We start from the raw sequence: 20,878 nt of genomic DNA on the forward strand, positions 1-20,878 counted from the left end.
CATTCACCCTTTATGTCTAAAGAGGGTTTTTCACAACATGCCATTAGGTGACCATGCAGTGGTGTGACTATAATTTTATATAGTGCTAAGCTGCTCTTTATTTCAGTTACTGTCATAAATTAAAATGAGCATCCCAGTGATCACAATACAGCACAGAGAGCATCCCAGTGACTGCTGTATAGTAAAGAAAGCATCCTAATAACTGACACAATTTGCAGAAAGCTTCCTAGTGACTGATATACAATATAATATATACAATATAAAGAGCATTCTACTGACATATATACAATACAAAGAGCATCTAGTGACCACCTTACAATACATCTGGTGACCACCATCCAGTACAGCAAGAATTCTAGTGAATGTCATACAATATAAAGGGCTTCCTAAGACAGCCATACAGTACAGAATGCATCCTAGTGACCGCCATACAGTACAGAGAATATTCTAGAAACTGCCATAAAATACAGAGCATTCTAGGCTTGTACACCAACCTAAGAACTATAGCAAATCTATAAAGGGTGTGCGGTGCACATGGGTCAGAAGGGGATCACACTGCACCCCCATGTTTAATACTTACCTCTCTGGAGTCCCACATCGGTGCTGCATGAACAGCAGGAATCACCAGGAAAATGGTGTGACGGTCATTTTTCAGGAGATTAGCGCATGTGCAGTAAAGGAGTTTCCATGACCATGGCCGGACACCATGTTACAGGAGCCAGCAGGCTATGGCACCATGCCAGAGTTTTCTGCACCGCAGAGATGAGGGGCCCTACACTGAGCCTGCACAGGGGTCCCCACCTCTCAAACAGCCCCGCTAAGAACTCTAGAGCCTGGCACTTTATACACAGACAAAATAAACTAATAGGAGTTATGAGTAGCTAGAATAACTTTATACAGTTGTACTATTTTGCTGTCTCTCTAGTAGTGCCCCCGGAGGCAAGTTAGTTGCCTTAATTCATGCTACACATAGTAAATGGCAGAAGTGACATTTATAGGTTTGATCAGGACTAAGGGCCTGATTCACTACGGAACGCTATTGCGATCACAGCTGCGATTACGCACGGAGGTCTGCTGCGAAAATATGCTAATGAATGCAATCGCAAAGCTGTCGCACATCAGCATAGAGACGCCCACTACCGCTATCTCACATACGCATGGCTGAAAGCACCATTGGCCGACGCTGTTGCAGTTGCGATCCGTGATGAATCAGCCCTGAGACTGCCTCACAATTCGGTGGCATTATCTTCAAAACATAGTCTGGATGGAACAAGGGCTTGACCTAATAGGATCATACTTTCAAACTGAGAATACTCACACTTATGTGGTAAAAAGATCCTGCCTCTCAACAAAACAAAACATTGTAATTCTCTAAATCACAGGTTCTCAAACTCGGTCCTCAGGACCCCAAACAGTGCATGTCTTCCAGGTTTCCTCACAGAATTGCAAGTTAAATAATTAGCTCCACCTATGAATCTTTTAAAATGTGTCAGTGAGTAGTCAGTGAGTAGTGAATACACTTGTGCAGCTGCTGGGTGACCTATAAACCGTGACCTGTGTGGGGTCCTGAGGACCAAGTTTGAGAACCACTGCTGTAAATGGTATCTGCAGAGGAAATAAATAGTCCTTAAAATTACTGTAGGATACTTTTTTTTTTTTAATCTTATAATTTTTATTACGTTTTTGAGACACACCCAAACAAAATAACAATAATTGCAAAACAGTAGTAATATCAGCAGACATAAAATATAGATCACATAATGATAATCAAATCAAGTGATACATGTAGAAAGAACATAAGTCATGGTAAATAACAAAAATATAAACCATGGCTATTTCAAACTGTACAGGTAATGCAGTGTGGACCCATAGGCGCCATCTGGGCCCACGTGATCTAAAACTATATGAGATAGGCTATATAAACAGACATACTATCTAGGCAGTATATAGTCTTCCAAAATACCACATAGCAGGAGAAAATAAGTACAGTAAAATTTGAAAAGAAAAGAGAGAAACCGTTCCATATACACCCCCAGAAAATCCCAAATCAACCCTCCCTTTAACCCCCCACCCTGTATGACCTAAGCCCAATCTAGGTATACTTGGATTCCCTAATTTCCTACCCCACTATTAACTAATCTAGCCTATCTAAATACCTAAATACCCCCCCCCCAAAACCAAGGAAAAAGTATAACAGGGGCAAAAAACTAGATGGCCTTAAGCTAGTGGAAGCTAACCCCTACTCACAACAGGCCTGCAAAATAAATTAAATCAAACACCCTTTCCCCCTCAGCAAAAAAACAAAAGCAAGCATATAAAGAGCATTTATATATCAGAAATAAAACCCTTACCACCTCCCAGCCCAAATAATAATAAAAAATAATTGCACAGGATAATTGACAGGGGCAATAGACTAAGTGACCATATGTCAGGCATAACCCGGCTCCCAGGCATAAGAAGGAATACAATTCCTCCCACATTGAAACAAAATAAAGTACATTTGTGACATGAGAATTATAGGCATTTGAAAAATTAGGATATATACTTATAGATCAGTGCGGAAAAATAAAAAAACATACAGAAAAGGCATCAAAAGTGCGACAAACACATTGGACTACGGGGTACTAATCAGGCCAAGCCTCGGGTTCTTGCAAAATAATATAGAAAAAAAAAGTTTCGGATCAGCCCACCCAAACACACAAAAAAGTACATATAATACTGAAATTTTGAACCTAGAATCTTCAGCACAGCCTGTAAAGCAAAAAGATGGGCTTTTTGGAGAGACAACATAGATTTGAAGTACCCATAGGCTGAGAAATCATTGGCCTCGGATGTAATTGCAACCTCTATGGAGGATAGAACCATATATTCAGCCTTTGTAGATAAAATGAGGCCTACAGAGTCAAAGAGCAGAGAGGGAGATAAAGTTTTAGCAAAGCAACCGGCAATGGCGTCAGGTGATGTCGGATATATCATTTTCCAAAACTTGAAAACAGTTGGACTAGCAACAACAGGAGTATCACCACCCTCCAGAGTGGGAATGCATGTCTCCATATCAGCGAGCCGAGTCTCGGTATAGGGAAAGTTATAACATGGAAAAGACAACACATCATGCAGGTTCGCCAGTCGAGCCACGAGCCTCTTTTCGCAATCAACAATAGCAATGAGGAGACGATCCATATTAATCAGAGATGGTATAACCACAGAAGGAGATACTAAATAGATATCAAATCAGGAGATTAGGATAGTACAAAACTTCCAGGAGATATAATATAGGAAGTCTCAGGGGCCAGCAGACAGGGTAATGAGGCAGTGGAGATCCAAAGAATAAGCCACAGCAGCAGACCCAGTTATCACACTCCCACTCCGGAGAGCATAGGAGAAATAGAGCACTGGAAGTACCTTCAGCCCAGAGATTGTTACCAACACAGAGCAGCGTTCCAAGATGGCGGCCGGGGCCGGGAGTTTCGGGGCTGTAAAAACTCTCAGAGAGCTGTAGTTTGCCTGGGACAGGATTTGCCACCTATCCAGCTATCCAGAACACAGACCGGAAACAGATGCAGCCAGTGCTGGAGTCTGGAGCCGCATCAGCCGCCAAAGCCGGATCCAAGATGGCGCCTGCGACGAGGAGTCACTGCAGGAGAAAACTGTCAGCATCTGTATCTCATCAGCCAAAGAAGACAGGCAGGCCGAGGAGCTCCCGGAATGTGGAAAGGCAGGTTACCAACAATATTCCAGCGTAAGGGTCCAGGCAAATGATCCAGGATAAGTGTGACGGATATTTGGGCCTAGGAGCTATGGAGTCAGCTTCCTATCACTAGCTCGTCCAGGCCACGCGCCCCCACTGTAGGATACTTTTATATGAATAAAGGATATTTTAGCACAATGATTGATCAGGCGCTGATTGTCTTGTTGACATTGGGACAATTGAGAGGCATGCCCACAGCACTATGAGACAACAATGCAAACCACTGTGCCACTGTATTGCTATTTGAAGTTGGATAGATAAATATATACTACACACAATATAATTTGCATAGAATGTACTTTTGTATTTGTTTCCAGTTGTTCCTTTTGAAATTTGTACCCACTATTAATCCATTTTTAAAGTTATGGCTTCGACTTGAAGGATTACTTATCCAATTGCAACTAAAAAAAATGGCAAATCTCCAAAGATCAGACTGTTTATCAGCATGGGGTCTCATAAATCAATTCTAAATCAGTAGTTGTGATTCCATCATGGTAGGTGTGTGTGTGGCACATGTACCTCACAGGATACATCTATAGGTCTTGTGCATTTTGAAAGCAATTACAAAAAAAATGACCAATAAATACTGATGTTAGAAACCAAATTAGATAATAAAAATGCCCAATTTGTATCATTCTGCAGCATTAGATCAGGTCCTATTTCCATGAAAAGCAAACCAATTTGTAGGTGCCTGTTTAATCCAACAATACAGATTTGTTCACGGTGAGATGTGTCAGACTGAGCTCCCAGTGACGGAGGCCATCAGCTACTAATGAGACAGGTTAGCATGAAGCCACATCACCAATTTGTCACTTTTCCTTTCTTACAGTAGAAAGAAACACTCAGTCTTGGATGAAGAATTTTGATTTATTTAAATTACATCAATTCCTTTCTGTTTTTAACCCTCTTGGATAAATTATAGATGTACCAAGTCACAAAGAACAAAATAGTCGCTGATCCCTTAAACAGAAAGTAAAGCCCATGTTGTACATTAAAATATACCAAAGGCTATAAATAAAATAAAAGTAAAATAAAATACATTAAGTCATTTGATTTTTTTAATATCTAACTAAACATGTCCACAATTCCTCTTCAGCAGCATGTTAGGATGTGCTACTCTGACTGAGCAGGCACAGACTGAGTGACTGAGCAACACGGTACTAACCCTAGTTGCTTACTCTAAATCAGGGATGGGGAACCTCAGGCCCGGGGGCCGTATAACGCCCGCTAAATCATTTGGTCTGGCCCTCTGAGCTTTTTTCTGCTAGTCTCATCTGGCTAGCAGGGTGCCTAGAATGGCACCCTGCAGTCAGAATCTACATGGCAATGTGTTGCTTGGAGCATCCTTAGGACACTTCAGATTGTCACACTGCTGCCCTTACAGCTCCCCGAAGCATTCTGAGAATGCTCCGGGCATTGCTGTAATCACCGGCTATTGTGGCCCCGCCCTCGTGTGAAGTCACGGAGGGGCATGGCCTGCACCAGGCCCACGAGTAATGTTATATATATTAAAATGGCCCTCAGCAGATAAAAGGTTCCCCATCCCTGCTCTAAATACTGAAGGGGATCTATACACTACCCTTACTCTATTCCCCACAACAACAAACAAAGCTATAAGGTTGCGGATGTAAGCTGTTTGGGTCGCTGATTGTCGCCTGACACAAAGGCACATGTAGTGTTGAAAACTATACTTATATTGAAGGATTCAGGACTGGATTACTTTTTGACTCTTTTTATTTGGGACTACTGTCAAATCATCGTTGTCGAGATTATCCAGAGGAAATTTCTTTCCTCAATCACATGACTACATAACAATTATTTTATTCTTTATTCTTATTATCTATGTGCATCAGAATTTTAAGTGTATATGGTTTTATGATTCTAGCCCGTTAATCTGGGTTTTAGTGTATCTTTTTGTTAGTAGAGCGCTTGAACCCGTCATTATTGCTATATTAGTTTCTGTGATTTGGTGTTTATCACTCAGGCCTTCCTTTAGTGTTAGTGCACAAGTTATTATTTATACATTTCTTTACAGACTGACTGATATACATCAGGTTTGCTTTGCAGAAATGCTGGTAATGTATTCGACTAGTCACATTAATGGGGCCCATACACCTGACTGATTCCCCTTTCTGCCGACTTGATCCGTGGATCAGCGACCAAAACTGCAGACATTGATGATCGTCGATCCATTGGCGGATCGGGTCAAATTTACATGTTGAAATAGCCTGACTCGCCGATTCTGACCATTTTTGGGTCGGGGTTGGCAAATCAAATAAGTTGGATTTCCCGATGTAGAAGCCGGATGGTTGGCTAAGACAGAATCTGTTAAAATCAAAATCTGCATGACGCCATTTTGCGAATGACTACTCAGTGCCATTTTGCGAATCCTACACAGTATACGGCGCTATGTTATTATTTAGCGTCGTGCGTTTCCTACGCAATAGACCACTGTTAAAAGTCCTTACAAAAACAATACGTACATTTATTAATACACATATATCAGTGATGGCAGACATGTCTTGTGGACATGTTTGTGACAAATAATTAAGAAAACACAAAGATACTGTGAGTGTTTACTTCACATATAGAAACAGTATGTCTGTGGCAATTGAAGTATAACACAGGCACTGATATGCTCAGAGAGAGTGGATTTAGAAACAATTGTCAAACGTTTAGCTATCATTAGAAATTGTAGGCTTTGTATCCAATGCTGATGTGGTTAAGAGGGACTGACAATTGTATTCAGAATAAACATAGGAAAGCCTTTTGTTAAAATTATCAGGCTCCTTGCCAAGGAACAGGACAAACCCCATTGTCTGTCATATTTTAGCTCATACAGAAGTAATATTGATAGTAGCCAGTTACTGGTTAAAACTGTATATATATATATATATATATATATACAGTCAGGTGCATAAGTATTGGGACATTGACAGAAGTTTCATATTTTGGCCTCTATTCACCACCACAATGGCTTTGAAATGAGACAAACAAGATGTGCTTTAACTGCAGACTTTCAGATTTAATTTGAGGGTAATTACATCCAAATCAGGTGAACGGTGTAGGAACTACAACGGTTTCTATATGTGCCTCCCACTTTTTAAGGGGCCAAAAGTGATGGGACAAACTAAACAATCCTAAATCTAACTTTCGTTTTTTAATACTTTGTTGCACATCCTTTGCAGGCAATTACAGCCTGAAGTCTGGAATGCATAGACATCACCAAACGCTGGGTTTCATCCCTGGTGATGCTCTACCAGGCCTCTATTGCAAATGTCTTCAGTTCCTGCTTGTTCTTCTCTAAAAAGTGGGAGGCACATATAGAAACCGTTGTAATTCCTACACCGTTCACCTGATTTGGATGTAATTACCCTCAAATTAAATCTGAATTGATGTGCTTGTTTTTAAAAAGGTTGGCCCATACCTTATATAGGAAGTCTATAGATAAGAATACATTATTGGCCACTAGTCATCATCCGGATGGATTGAAGAACAATTTAGCAATATCGCAGTTTATGCGTGTCTTCAGGAACAATTCGAAGCATGACCTTATGGAAGCACAACTGGTCAAAGATTTCTTTCACGTGGATATAGCAAACAAACTGTAGCAAGATGCCTCACCAGGGCACGTGAGTTGTCAACGGCAGGCAAGGCGATAAAACCAAAGGACACCAACACTCAAGGAGAGAGATTAATTTTGGGTACCAGGTGTGATACAGGTTTTAGAGCAGTGCAAAAATCTGTAAATAAACACTGGACCCTTTTAAAAACTGACCCTAGTCTAAAGGGGATTGGGTCTAAACCTCCATTATTGAGTATTCGCAGAGGAACAAATCTTAAAGATCTTCTCTACAGGATGAATAGATCAACTACGAAATCACAGCAGGAGAGTTGGTTATCTAAGAAGAACGGTTGCTACCGTTGCTTAGGCTGTACGACATGCAGAGCCTACCTAGTTGGGTCATCATTCCCTCATCCACATAGTGGGAAGCGGATTTCCATCAAGTATCGATTATCCTGCGAGATGGATCACATCATCTATATTTTATGCTGTCCATGTAGTTTAATGTATGTTGGGAAGACAGTGAGATCCTTCCGTGAGCGAATGGCCCAACATAGATACGATATTAGACTTGCACATGATAAGAAGGGCACGGATAAACCGGTAGCAGCTCATTTTTTGCTCAAAGGTCATCAAGTGGCATCTTTAAAGTACATGATGATTGATTGGATCCCACCATTGAATAGAGGTGGTGACCGAGGTCTCATGTTACTGAAGAAGGAATCATTTTGGATACATAAACTTGGAACAGTGGCCCCTAAAGGGTTAAATGAATACAATTACTTGAATCATTTCATTAGAAATTATATATGATTTTATTTTTAAAGGTTTTTTTGGATTAGTGTAAATTTATTGCTCTCAGGTGCCTGCTACACTTTGGTTTGTTTGCACGACTGTGCAATAATGTTATGAGTGTTTTTTTTCACATTAATGTTTGTCATGTTTGTATAGTTTATATATTGTTTATAGTGGTATGTCACCTCTGTGACCCTGTATATGCCCATTGGAACTGGTATCTGGGCGGACATGCGCACATGTGGGTGTGCTTGTATAAGCCCTTACTAAACGTAGTTTAATGGGCAGAGTTTCTCTATATATAAATATGTATTGCTTTACTATAATCATGGAAGCTAGTAAAAGCCAGGGAACTTTGATATGGTGCATCTGTTCCTGGGCGGATCACTCTGGAGACCGGTAGTGATGCAGTTGAACCGGTGGAACGCATGACTTCCGTATTGCTTGGAATGCATAGCGGAAGTCAGCGCTGAGTGTGGAGACACGGAGTGCGACTACAGTGTCCATGAGCTCGGTAAGACTGGGCTACGTTAGCGGGAGGTCCGCGATGCCTAAAAATGTTTGTGTTATCTCTGTATTGAGGCTAGATACGTGACTAACAGTTTTTCCACCCTCTGAGTATCACTTCCGGTCCCGGTGGGATTTTGGAGGTGGAGCTAAAGTCTGTGATAATTGAGATGGGTATATATAGAGGCTATATGAGTGTGTTTATGTATGTCCTGTGTCTTATGTGTGGTGTCCTGAAGAAGACTGCGTTTGTGCGGCCGAAACGTTGACCTCTTGACATCTGTTACTTTATATGATGTGAACATTAAAGCAGGTTTGTCAATACCTTGTTTTGAAACCTGAAGAGAAGCCCTGGTGAGTGCATTCTGTATGACTGGCTATATATCTATATATATATATATATATAATCGATAATCCGGCACTCAGTGGTAAATAGGCATAATAGTCCCAGGTGCCCTCCGCAGTGTCACAAATGTGCACCGAAACACAACAGTCAAATCAGCGGCACTCTGGTGAAATAAATGCAACTCACATAGCTGGTTAGTAAAGCAGCTTTACTAACCAGCTATGTGAGTTGCATTTATTTCACCAGAGTGCCACCGATTTGACTGTTTTATATATATATATATATATATATATATATGTATATATACACTTAAATGATCGCATGTGTATCCACAATTCGTGCACACATATATACAGTTGCAATTATAAATAGAAACACACAGCGCACCTTTTACGCTGCATGAACACACACAGCGGCGCACCTTTTACGCTGCATGAACACACACAGCGGCGCACCTTTTACGCTGCATGAGGACACGCAACGCATACGTACATATAATCATAAATATACACACACTCATAAAAGGTTCCTACACATTATGGTTTATATTAAAGTTGTTAATTATGATGTAAAATGTATGTATTTGATATTAAAGGTATACAACATGATAGACATGGCATGTTTGGTACTAAACTGACACACTGTTTATTTCCAGATATCTGAACCTATCAGCAAGGGAGTCGCATCTAGCGTTCGATGGTTATGGAATATAGGAAATTATTGGTTAGAATGTATACACTGTAATGTAGTGTCTCTATCTAGTTTAAATCAATTAAAGAAAGACAATGTAATCTGGACAATTGGGACATACCCCTAGTGGACTAGCCTATGAACTACAGCGTTGTTATCATAATCTGTATATGGGGCCTGATTCAGACCCACTCGCGAGCGGCTGTCCGCTCGCAAGTGGGTCGATGGTCTGCACTGAGCATGCGCACGACGGAGGGAGCTCCGTCGTGCGCATGCGCCAGACACGACGAGCGAAGGACTTTCCTTCGCTCGTTGTGTCCGATCAAAGGGGGCGTGCTGTTAATGTTGATTGACAGCACGCCCCCTTTGGTGGGCGTGCCGGGGGCGTGCCTCCCTGACGGGGGCGTTCCCACGGGAACGCCTCCCGTCAGAAGCCGGCCCACTGACATCACTAGTGATGTCAGTGGGAGTGATTTTGGCTCTGATAGAGCCAAAATCACTCCGGAGCTTGCGGTTGAAAACCTCAACCGCAGGCTCCGGCTCGCAATTTCGATGGTCGCGATGGTCACGACCATCGCGGCCATCAAAATGCACGCTCGTATAGCCTGTGGGTGGTGACCCACAGCTATACGAGCGTCCAGGAGGACGCTCCATGAAAATGGAGCCCGGCCCTCATGCAGAGCGTGCGCTCTGCTCAGAGCGTACGGCTCTGAATGAGGGCCATAGTCTGTGTCCCGGTCCCAGTCAGTAGCCATTCTTCTTGGATGACCATAGGCTTCTGGGTTGATGACTGTAACTGGGACCGGTGAGCAAGTGTATGTATTGACTGTACCTTGTTTATGTATAATCTTTTGCGCTAATTGTATTTAGATCACAGCGTGTAACTAAATGCTTTTTATGTGAATAATAACTTTTTGTGCTTTGGAACCACACTCAAAGTCTGGAAAGCAATTATTTCTTGTGCAACTTACAACGCTAAATAGTGACATTTAGGGTGTATAGATTATTAGATATTAATACCAATCAGGCGACCCAGGCGTTGAGGGATTGGGGAATTACAGAAATCAGTGGCAGATGTAAGGGCCCTTTACTCAAATGGCAGTTAAAAGAGTTGCAGCAGTGTATACTGGACTGGGAAGGTAACACCTTATTAACTGGGCTGCAATGGAATTTGTGCTAACCACTTAAGCCCTTAAAAACGCCATGCATCTAAGCCTAGGGGGTATATTTACAGTACTAAAGTGCGGCTTTTTAGAAATGAAGATATTGTCCATAGCAACCATTCAGATTCTACTTAACATTTAGCTAGCACCTTCTAGAACAGGCATGTCAAACTCGCGGCCCGCAGAAACATTTTATGTGGCCCAACAGTGTGGGCCCAAATACATATATTATGTGGCCCAGTCACCCCTGTCGCGATCGGAGCCACATAACATTTGTGTTTAAACTTGGAACGCTGGTCTCTGAAGCGATCAGACTAAAGAAGCCTCTGATCACTTCAGAGGCCAGCATTCCCAGTGATGTAGTTCGCAGGTGTGATGTGAGCGCCCTACCCTACTGGATCTAGTTAGATCCAGTCAGCGGCAGACGTCTACGCGGGAGCGGTGCCCAGCGGCCAGTGTGAAGAGAGGTAAGTAAGAGAGAGGTAAGTGTGGCCTGTTCTATACTGGGAGGGGGCACAGCATAAGGGGTACTACTAGGGACATTACTGGGGGCACAACATAAGGGGCATTACTAGGGGCACTGCTAGGGGCATTAATGGGGGCACTGCATAAGGGGCACTGCCTAAGGGGCTCTAATAAAGGGGGCTTTGCATAAGGAGCTCTTATCAAGGGGGCACTGCATAATGGACACTACCAGGGGCACTGCGTAAGGGGCTCTAATACAGGGGGAATTGAATAAGGGGCACTAATGAGGCACTGCATAAGGGGCATTACTGGGGGCACTACATAATGGACACTACTGGGGGGACTGTGTAAGGGGTTCTAATACAAGGGGCATTGCATACGGAGCTCTTATAAAGGGGGCACTGCATAATGGGCACAACTACAGTGGCATTGCATAAGGGGTCTAATACAGGGGGCATTGCATAAGGGGCACTACTACCGGGGGCACTGCATTGGTTTTTATTAATACTAACCATTTTCTAAATTGCGTATAAGACTTTTTTTATTCTTGCGGCCCACACACTCTTAGACCTTGAATATTCGGCCCGGTTGGTATTTTGAGTTTGACCTGCCTGTTCTAGAAGATAATAGCTAGAATCTGATTGGTTGCTATGGGCACTTCTCCACTTCTAAAACTCTCACTTGAGTAAATATATCCCCTAGTATTTTGTTTAGTAAATGTTGACCTGTCCTTGGCACATTATTTATTTCCAAGTAAAGTGGGTAAAAATAAAAACGTCCTAGCTCTCATTATAGCATGCCATTCAAGCGATAAGAGGAACATTGCATATGGGGAGATTTGATAAACTATATAGCCCTCTGAGTCTGTCAATCAGACATACATGAGAAGCACAGACCGTTTCACACATGCAGCTACATAAAAGAGCGGTTTAGCATTTCACAGTGAAAGGACCTAAATAACTATGATTAAAGTAACCTGCAAACATGAAAAGGAGCAAGACAGCAAATATATTTAGAAGTGACGGTTTATTAGAGTCCCAGGAGTAGGAGCCTGGGGCACTGAGGCTGCTGTCATCTCCAATGAGGAACTCCTTTATGTTTCTTGTTGACCTATTTGTCTTTATTTCTTAGGGCATCTTATCCTGATTGTCCCATAGAAATAGAAACAGATTTGGAAACTTTTCAAATAAAACAAATCAGTCCTCCCACAACTCTGATTAGCCTTGGGCTGTTAAAGAAGCCTTGGGGCTGTCCTACTTGCAGTCATGCAAAATGTATAACCAGATATCAAGCAGAAGTAAATACATCACAATATGATGAGCAAGTGGACTTAGTACTATCAGGTCAAAAATGACTTTTGCATTGACTATATTTAAGTGTAAGCGTGGTATGTAAAGTCTTCCCTCATGCCTATGCAAGTGTCTCAGCACTGCATTACTACTGTAGAAGTAAAGCACTTAAGAATTCTATTGTTACAAAAAAAGTATATATATATATATATATATATATATATATATATATATATATACATTGAAATATATGTAAATATTAAAATACACATATAGGGGCTGCTGCAGAGATGAACACATTACTGTTTGCAGAGTATTCCTTGCACGTTTTTACACTGCACATGCCCCGGAGCCCGCCATATGCAAGTACGGCAAATGCAGAGTTGTTACGCAATACAGTAGCATCCCCACTTGCGACTAAGAAGGCAAAACTGGGCTGTAACAGGGCGGAACCTCTGATATATTTATAATGGGTGCAAGGTGTGCGGTACACACGGAACCCTGGGTCCAACTGAGCCGCGCGCCCTGCTTCCATAGTATAGTTACCTTGTGCTGGAGAGCCGATCCCTCCTCCTCCTCCATGGCGCCATCCTCTTCAATTTTTGGCACTATAGCACCGTGCAGTGAAAGCAATGACTCTGCCACTGTGCCAGAGTTTTTGCTCTCTAGTACGAATGTGCCAACTTCCCGAATTTCCCTGAGATGGCTCCATGGAGGAGAGGAGGGACTCGCTTGCTAGTACAAAGCTTCGGGAAGGGGCGGTGGTGGGGCCTTCAGGTATTAATACATCCCTGGGCAGCTGTAGGCTATGCAGAGTTGGACATAAGTGTAAATACAGCTGTATCCAGGGCATCATTTGCACTACGTATACTCTGGTACGAGTGAGCGCTGATGATGACCAGTAGCAACCTAAGCGCACAGATTGAAGTCCGGTGATCCAATAACCGTACAACTCTGCATATGGGTGATTACTGAGCCGAACTGTGTCCATGGACGCATCATCAGTTCATCTGCATGATCACTCTAGCTGACTGATGCAGATGCACAAAAGAGGCCAGGAAATCTCCGTCAGTTGACAGAGATCCTGGTCTCTTCCCTCTCCTCCAACGGCGGTGATACATCTCCATTTAGGGAAACAGAGGACGGCCGCCGCTCCCTCCCCATCCAGAAACGGCAGCAGACTGTCAATCACTGACAGTCTGCTGCCGCCCTGCGTGCGGGATCACAGGCCCGTACCACACATGTGCAGTACGGGTCATGTGCCTGCATAGAGGTTAGTGCACATCTGGTTAGTGCACATCTCTGAATCAGCCCCACAGATAACAAACTGCACTACCCTCCAGTATGAAAGCCTTCCTTCCAGCAGCTATATGCTTACATGAGTGATTTCATGCATTTTAATACAATGTGTGATAAATGTAAATGGATTTTCTAAAATGTATTAGAAACTGTAGAAAGTAAACAACATCAATTTATGGCATTAACATTGTGTGAAATAATATTTTTCTGCCCTTTTTTTATTTTGCTCTATTTAACCAAATAGTGTAATTGACAAATGTATAGCTTCTCTTCCCTGACATGTACAGGAAATATGGAAGGACCATGTATAGTTATTTAAATTACTATACATGGTCCTTCTATATTTCCTGTACATGTCAGGGAAGAGAAGCTATACATTTGTCAATTACACTATTTGGTTTATTATTACATGCAACTCTGAGCAATCCCTAACGCCATACTGATTGAATTATTATGATACTTGCTGTACATCTCCTTGTCAGAAAGCTGCAGGAAATGCCATGTTTGCATAATAAATCTTACCCCCCTCATGATTCTTTCCCGCAGTTCCGTATGAGTTAGGGGTCTCTCATCTTCATCTACTGTTGGAGACTCGCTGTCACTGTCATATTCATCTCTGAAATAAACCGACAAAAATAATAAGACAACAATGAGCTACTTCTATGTTGTACAAACCTCTACAGATTTAGATTCGTTTTGAAATCATTTGTCAATCAAATTTCCTCTATGCAGCTCTTACCACCTTCTGCAAAATCTCCAATACTGTGGTCATGAGACCGGCAGCCACGATGCCGCCAGTCTCAATACCGACAGGAAAATCCCGACAAGGGACTTAAGATAGGCATCAAAATACAGACGCCTATCTTAATCCTGACGCCAGAAGGTTTAGGCACGAAGGGGGGGAGAGTTAGGTTTAGACACTAACAGGGAGGGTTAGGGTGCAGAGGATTAGGGTTGGCTACAAAAAGGGAGCATTAGGGTTAGGGGGGGAAGGGTAAGTATACTTACCCAACCATCGGGATGCCGCTGTCGGTAGTCTCAGACAGGAGGCATCTCGACAACCGGCATTACATACCCATTCCTCCCAAACTTGGTGCCGTGGCACTTGCAGGGGTGCCATGGGGGGTTGGAGGTCCACGACCAAATCAAATTATTTATGGTCAATGTGATAAGCCAAACCAGTGTTGGTGGCTACAATCATAAATATATGACAAACAGAAACGCAATCCTGCCCACCACATCATAACTGAATGTAAGGATGACGGGTAAGCACAATTTACTAAATTTATTTTTTTCTGAAACTCTCAATAAGAAATGTTTGGCCTAGGGGTGCTGTGAAAAATATGCTGATATTCTAGGGTGCCGTAATTCAAGGAAGTTTTGGAACCAGTGTTCTATTTCTGCCAATACCTTTAATATTATTAGTATACTAACCTCCCTATAGAAGAAAACCCTACCCTATTACTAGCATGCAGCTACTGTATATATCTACATTGATGCACTCTGCAGAAAATTATTTTTATACCTGGACACATTGCATTTCTATGTAGCTTGAAGGGGTTATTTGATAAGCTGTAGCACTATAGAATACCTGTTAGAAAATCAAAAGGGGGTTATGTCTTGATGCCTAGAGAGTTGACGTCCCTTCTTTTCATGGTGCCAAGAAGCAATAATGTGACTTTGACACCTTAGAAATAACGCCCCCTCAGGTTTATCCCATAAACTGTAAAATGAAGGGGTAATTTATCAGACTGCTGGATCAACCCATTATGATCATCCACCTACGAGTATTTACAGTTAGCCTGTACCTGCCATAGGTCCTTATATTTATTAGTACAATATAAATAGTTTCAAAAACATCTGCAGTATTATTATATATTTACTCTGAAATTTTGCAACGTTTGACTATCACATATAATACAATGTTTGTCTCCCATACACACTATACTGGTGCTGAAATGAGATACAGTATCATGGGAATAATCTCAATGGGAGCACAGGCATTGGGAGGAGACAATGTGAAGGCACATGCAGATGAGACAAACAAAGAATTAGAAGACAAGACACTAGTGACTAGAGGATACATCTGAAAATACAGCAGGGGCCAACAGGGCATACAAGTACAACTGGGTGAAAAACAAGGAGAGCACACAAGAAATAAGGGACAACCATGAGCGCAGGCAAAAAGGAGAGTTATGGTAAAACTTACCCTTGTTAATTTTCTTTCTTCGAAGTCCATAGGGTCCACAGGGAGACAATGGGGTGTAGATGGTACTTGGAGGACCGGAAACCAACAGCAAAGCTTTTTTCAATCCCAGTATGCTCTGGTCCTTCCCCCTATACCCCGCCCACAGCTCAGTTTTGTTAACAAGCCTAAAACAGGATAGGATTGAAGGAAGACAGGTACACTGAAGAATCACACTCACACACAGAAGGACCCTATGAACTTTGAAGAAAGAAAGTTAACAAGGGTAAGTTTTACCATAACTCTCCTTTTCTTCTTCAGGATCCATAGGTCTTCACAGGGAGACAATGTGGATGTCCCAAAGCAGTTGTTCAAGGGCCGTGGATGCTCCTGAGCTGAGAGGAGAACCCGGCGCCCAAAGGAAGCATCCTGAGAGGCAAATGTATCAAAGGCATAGAACCTAAGAAAGGTGTGGACAAAATACCACGTGGCCGTTTTGCATAGTTGTTCGGCAGATGCGCCAAGGCGGGCTGCCCACGTGGGACCCACAGAGTGAGTAGAATGAGCAAATACTGTAGCCAGTACAGGAAGGCCAGTTTACGTGTAAGCCTGTGAGATAGTCATGCAAAGCCATCTGGCCAGAGTCTGTTTGTTGGCTGGCCATCCCTTCTTGTGGAATCCATGTAGGGCAAAGAGTTAGTCCGATTTCCTGATGGCACTAGTACAGTCCACGTAGATCCTCAAAGCACGGACCACATCCAAAGAGGCCTCACCTGCCGAGAGGTCTGGTGATTGAAAGGCCGGAACCACAATTTCCTCACTGAGGTGGAAACGAGAGACCACCTTGGGAAGGAAGCCAGGGTGCATTCGAAGAACAGCCCTGTCTGGATGAAAGATTAGAAATGGGGAGTGACAGGAAAGCGCACCTAAATCTGAAACCCTATGGGTATTAGAAATGGGGAGTGACAGGAAAGCGCACCTAAATCTGAAACCCTATGGACAGATGCTATAGCCAGAAGAAACAGAGTCTTCACAGTGAGCCATTTGACATATACTGAATCCAAGGGGGTTCCTGAAGTGCGTGGAAAACCACTGACAAATCCCACAGAGCCACAGGAGGGACAAAGGGAGGTTGTATTCGTAGAACACCTTGCAGGAAGGTGTGAACGTCTGTTAGAGGAGCAATTCTGTGCTGGAACCAGATGGACAGAGCAGAGACGTGCACTTTCAGAGAGGCTAGGCGGAGTCCGAGATCCAATCCAGCTTGAAGAAAGGCAAGGATTCTAGAAACCCTAAAAACCTGAGGGTCATAGTATCTAGTAGCACACCGCTGGAAATATGTATGCTACACCCGGTAATAAATCCTGGCAGAGGCCGGTTTACTCGCTCTGAGCATGGTCTGGACCACAGAACTAGAAAATCATTTGGACCTTAAGAGGGATGTCTCAAGAGCCAAGCCGTTAAAGACAGACGGGCTAGGTCCGGATGTAGACAGGGACCCTGAGACAACAGGTGTGGTCGTAGAGGAAGTTGGAGAGGAACGTCTATGGAGAGACTTTGAAGATCGGAGTACCAATGGCGTCTGGGCCAAGCTGAAGCTACCAACAGGATCGTGCCCCCTTCTTGCTTGAACTTGAGGCAGAAGAAAGACTGGACGAAAGAGGTACGCCAAATGGAAAGTCCACTTCACGGATAATGTGTCCACAAAGGCTGTATCGGGGTACCTCGTCCTGGCCCCATACACTGGAAGCTTGTGGATGTATCGTGTGGCCATGAGGTCCACGTCCGGTAGACCCCATTTGTCCACCAGGAGCTGAAAGACTTCGGGATTGAGAGACCACTCTGCTGCATGCACGTCGTGACGGCTGAGGAAATCTGACGCCCAACTGAGAATCCCCGGATGAACACTGCGGAGATGGTTGGGAGATGGCGTTCGGCCCATGTGAGAATGGGGGACACTTCTGCCATTGCTGACCGACTTTGAGTGCCTCCTAGGTGATTGAGGTAGGCCACTGCCATGGCATTGTCAGACTGTACTTATACTGGCTTGCCCTGAAGAATATCCTGAGCCAGAGTAAGGGCTGTGTAAATGGCTTGGAGTTCCATGACGTTGATTGGTAAGATCAACCAATCCGTGGTGTGGAGTGCCTAGTTTGGGATCCAAAAGGGACGACCCTTGTTTAGGTGGAACGTCTGTAACTGCCAGGATAGGGACAGGTGAACCTCAGGAGAGAGGCCCATCTTCTGGGATCTGAGCAGATGAGGCAGCCCATTCCACCTGGAGAGGATGAGGTGAAGTGAATCTGAGTGAACCACCATGGATCCCAAGGTCTGCATCGCAGAGTGAATTAACACTCTGCAACTGTAGAGTAATCTGCGCACTCGGTGCTGTAATACAGAGATTTTGTGTGCTGTCAGGAAGATTCTCTGAGCCTGAGAGTCCAGGAAGGCTCCCAGATGTACAATTCTTTGAGAAGGGGTCAGGTAAGACTTTTTCCAGTTGATCAGCCAACCGTGCATTTGTGGAAAGGCAATGGTTACTTGAAGATGGCGGTGAAGAATTTCTGGGGAGCTAAGAGCAAGAGATCATCCAAGTATTACTAAGAGCAAGAGATCATCCAAGTATGGGAGCAGTCTAATCCCCTGATGACGAAGATAGGCCGCCATAACTGCCATGATCTTGGGAAAGACCCGAGGTGCTGTAGAAGCCCAAAAGGCAGTGCTTGAAATTGGTAATGTTGCTGTAGGACAGCACAAACCGGAGATACTTTTGAGTAGAAGGCTCTATAATTATATGTAGGTAAGCGTCCTGAATGTCCAGAGACACCATAAAGTCTCCAGGCTCCGTAGCCAGGACAATAGGGCGTTGGGTTTCCATACAAAACCTGGGTACCCTGGTAAACTTATTGAGATACTTGAGGTTGAGCATAGGCCGATGAGATCCGTTGGGATTTTGAACCAAGAAAACGGTAGAATAATAGCCTTTTCCTCTCTGTGATGAAGGGACCTGTCCCCTGCGCCAGTGTATTATACCCTAGTGGTCTAGAGGAGTCCCGGACGAACCGGTGTTCACATTAGCGCCTCTGGTCTGTCTCCTGAGACCGGAGGTAAGACTGCGCATAGACACAAGTAGGGACCCGCCTTACCTGTCCCCTTGTGTACCGGCTGCAGTCTGGGATCCGAGGAGCCCTGCTAGCTAGGTCGCCCGGAGCCCAGCCGAGTGTACCTAGCCAAGGGCTGGAGTCGCGGCGCCGCAGATAATGGCAGCCCCACTGTTCTAACGGTGACCCAGCTCCTGCCGGGCACCAACGAAACTGAGTTGCCTTCAGGCTGTGGGCGGGGTATAGGGGGTAGGACCGGAGCATCCTGGGATTGAAAAAGCTTTGCTGTTGGTGTCCGGACCTCCAAGTACCACCTACACCACATTGTCTCCCTATGGAGCCCTATGGACCCTGAAGAAGAAATATAAGTTTGAAGAATAAGGAAAGCTAACAATAGATAACTGCAGAAGACAATAGAGAAGGGAGATTGGCATATACAATAGGCATAGACCACGGATGGGGAACCTCAGGCCCGGGGGCCGTATAAGGCTCGTGGAATCATTTGGTCTGGCCCTCTGAGCTTTTTTCTGCTAGCCTTATCTGGCTAGCAGGGTGCGTAGAATGGCACCCTGCAGCCAGAATTTATGCAGCAGTGCCACCTGGAGCATCCTTAGGACGCTTCAGACGGTCACACCACTGCCCTTACAGCTCCCCGAAGCATCCTGTAGTCACCGGCGATTGTGGCCTCGCCCCCATGTGAAGTCACACGGAGGGGGTGTGGCCTGTACCAGGCCCTCAAATAATGTTATATATATGAAAATGGCCCTCGGCAGAAAAAGGTTCCCCATCCCTGGTATAGACAAAGAGAAAAGGCTAGCAGACAAGTGCCTAGGGAAACAAACAATAGGAGCACAACAGGGATCAGGCTAGCAAACATGAGACGAGGGAAACAATGGCAGGGACAAGGATAGCAAGAAGGATATGACGAAAACAATGGCAGCATACCAGTAAAGGCTAGCAGGCACAATGGCAGCATACCTGGGACAAGGAAAGCATGCACGAGGAAAGGGAAACAATTGCAGCATACCAGGGACAAGGATAGCAGGCAAGAGGTGAGGGAAACAATTGCAGCATACCAGGGACAAGGATAGCAGGCAAGAGATGAAAGAAACAATGTGTAGCAACTCTCAGGTAGATAATGGATGCAACCCGTACTGGGATTGGCGAGACCTATAACTGAGGCGAGGAGTCTAACCAGGGACCCCCGCAAGGAGGTATGGTCTTAGCTGCGTCCAACATGCAGGTCGCAGCACTCAGTCTAGGTTCCCTTATACAGGTGCTGGTGAGCTCTGGATGGAGCGGAGACTTTCAGCATAGTCGACAGGCCAGGTCAGAACCAAACAGACAAGATGGTACCAGGGAGCAGGCGTATACAGGTCAGGAAAGATATCCAAGGTCAAAACCGGATTACCAAGTGCAGTACCAGGGAGCAGACGAAATAGGGTCACAAGCAAAGCCAAGGTCAGGATCAAGCAAGGAGTTTTCACAGGAACGCTGGAGTAAGGTGTGGGAGCCTATACTCTGGCACATGAGTGCTTCCAGGGACTTCCTTATATAGGCAGGGCTTGGATTAGGGCGCCTCCTGTGAATCACCAGGAGGAGTGTATATCTCTTTAAATACTTTCAGGTTGGCGCGTGGGCCTGCAGAGAGCCAGGGCCGCCTGTACCATGCCGCCAGCGGGTAGGAGCACTACACAGCAGTGGGCACCGGGTACTCCAGTCTGC

The 20,878-nt window shown here is 44.2% G+C and overlaps 1 protein-coding gene across 1 annotated transcript in view; it reads right to left on the reverse strand.

Annotated features, from left to right (window-relative positions):
• Positions 1-20,878, reverse strand: part of LOC148538282 (outer dynein arm-docking complex subunit 1-like) — a 107,352-nt gene that overhangs the window by 13,062 nt on the left and 73,412 nt on the right. Inside the window, exon 14 of the mRNA XM_088457405.1 lies at positions 14,390-14,483. Within this exon, the coding sequence (XP_088313531.1) occupies positions 14,390-14,483 (94 nt within the window). The remainder of the gene's footprint in view (positions 1-14,389; positions 14,484-20,878) is intronic.

The sequence above is a fragment of the Taudactylus pleione genome, unplaced genomic scaffold (genome assembly GCF_031769625.1).
Source record: "Taudactylus pleione unplaced genomic scaffold, aTauple2 ptg000041l, whole genome shotgun sequence".
Lineage (NCBI taxonomy): Eukaryota > Metazoa > Chordata > Amphibia > Anura > Myobatrachidae > Taudactylus > Taudactylus pleione.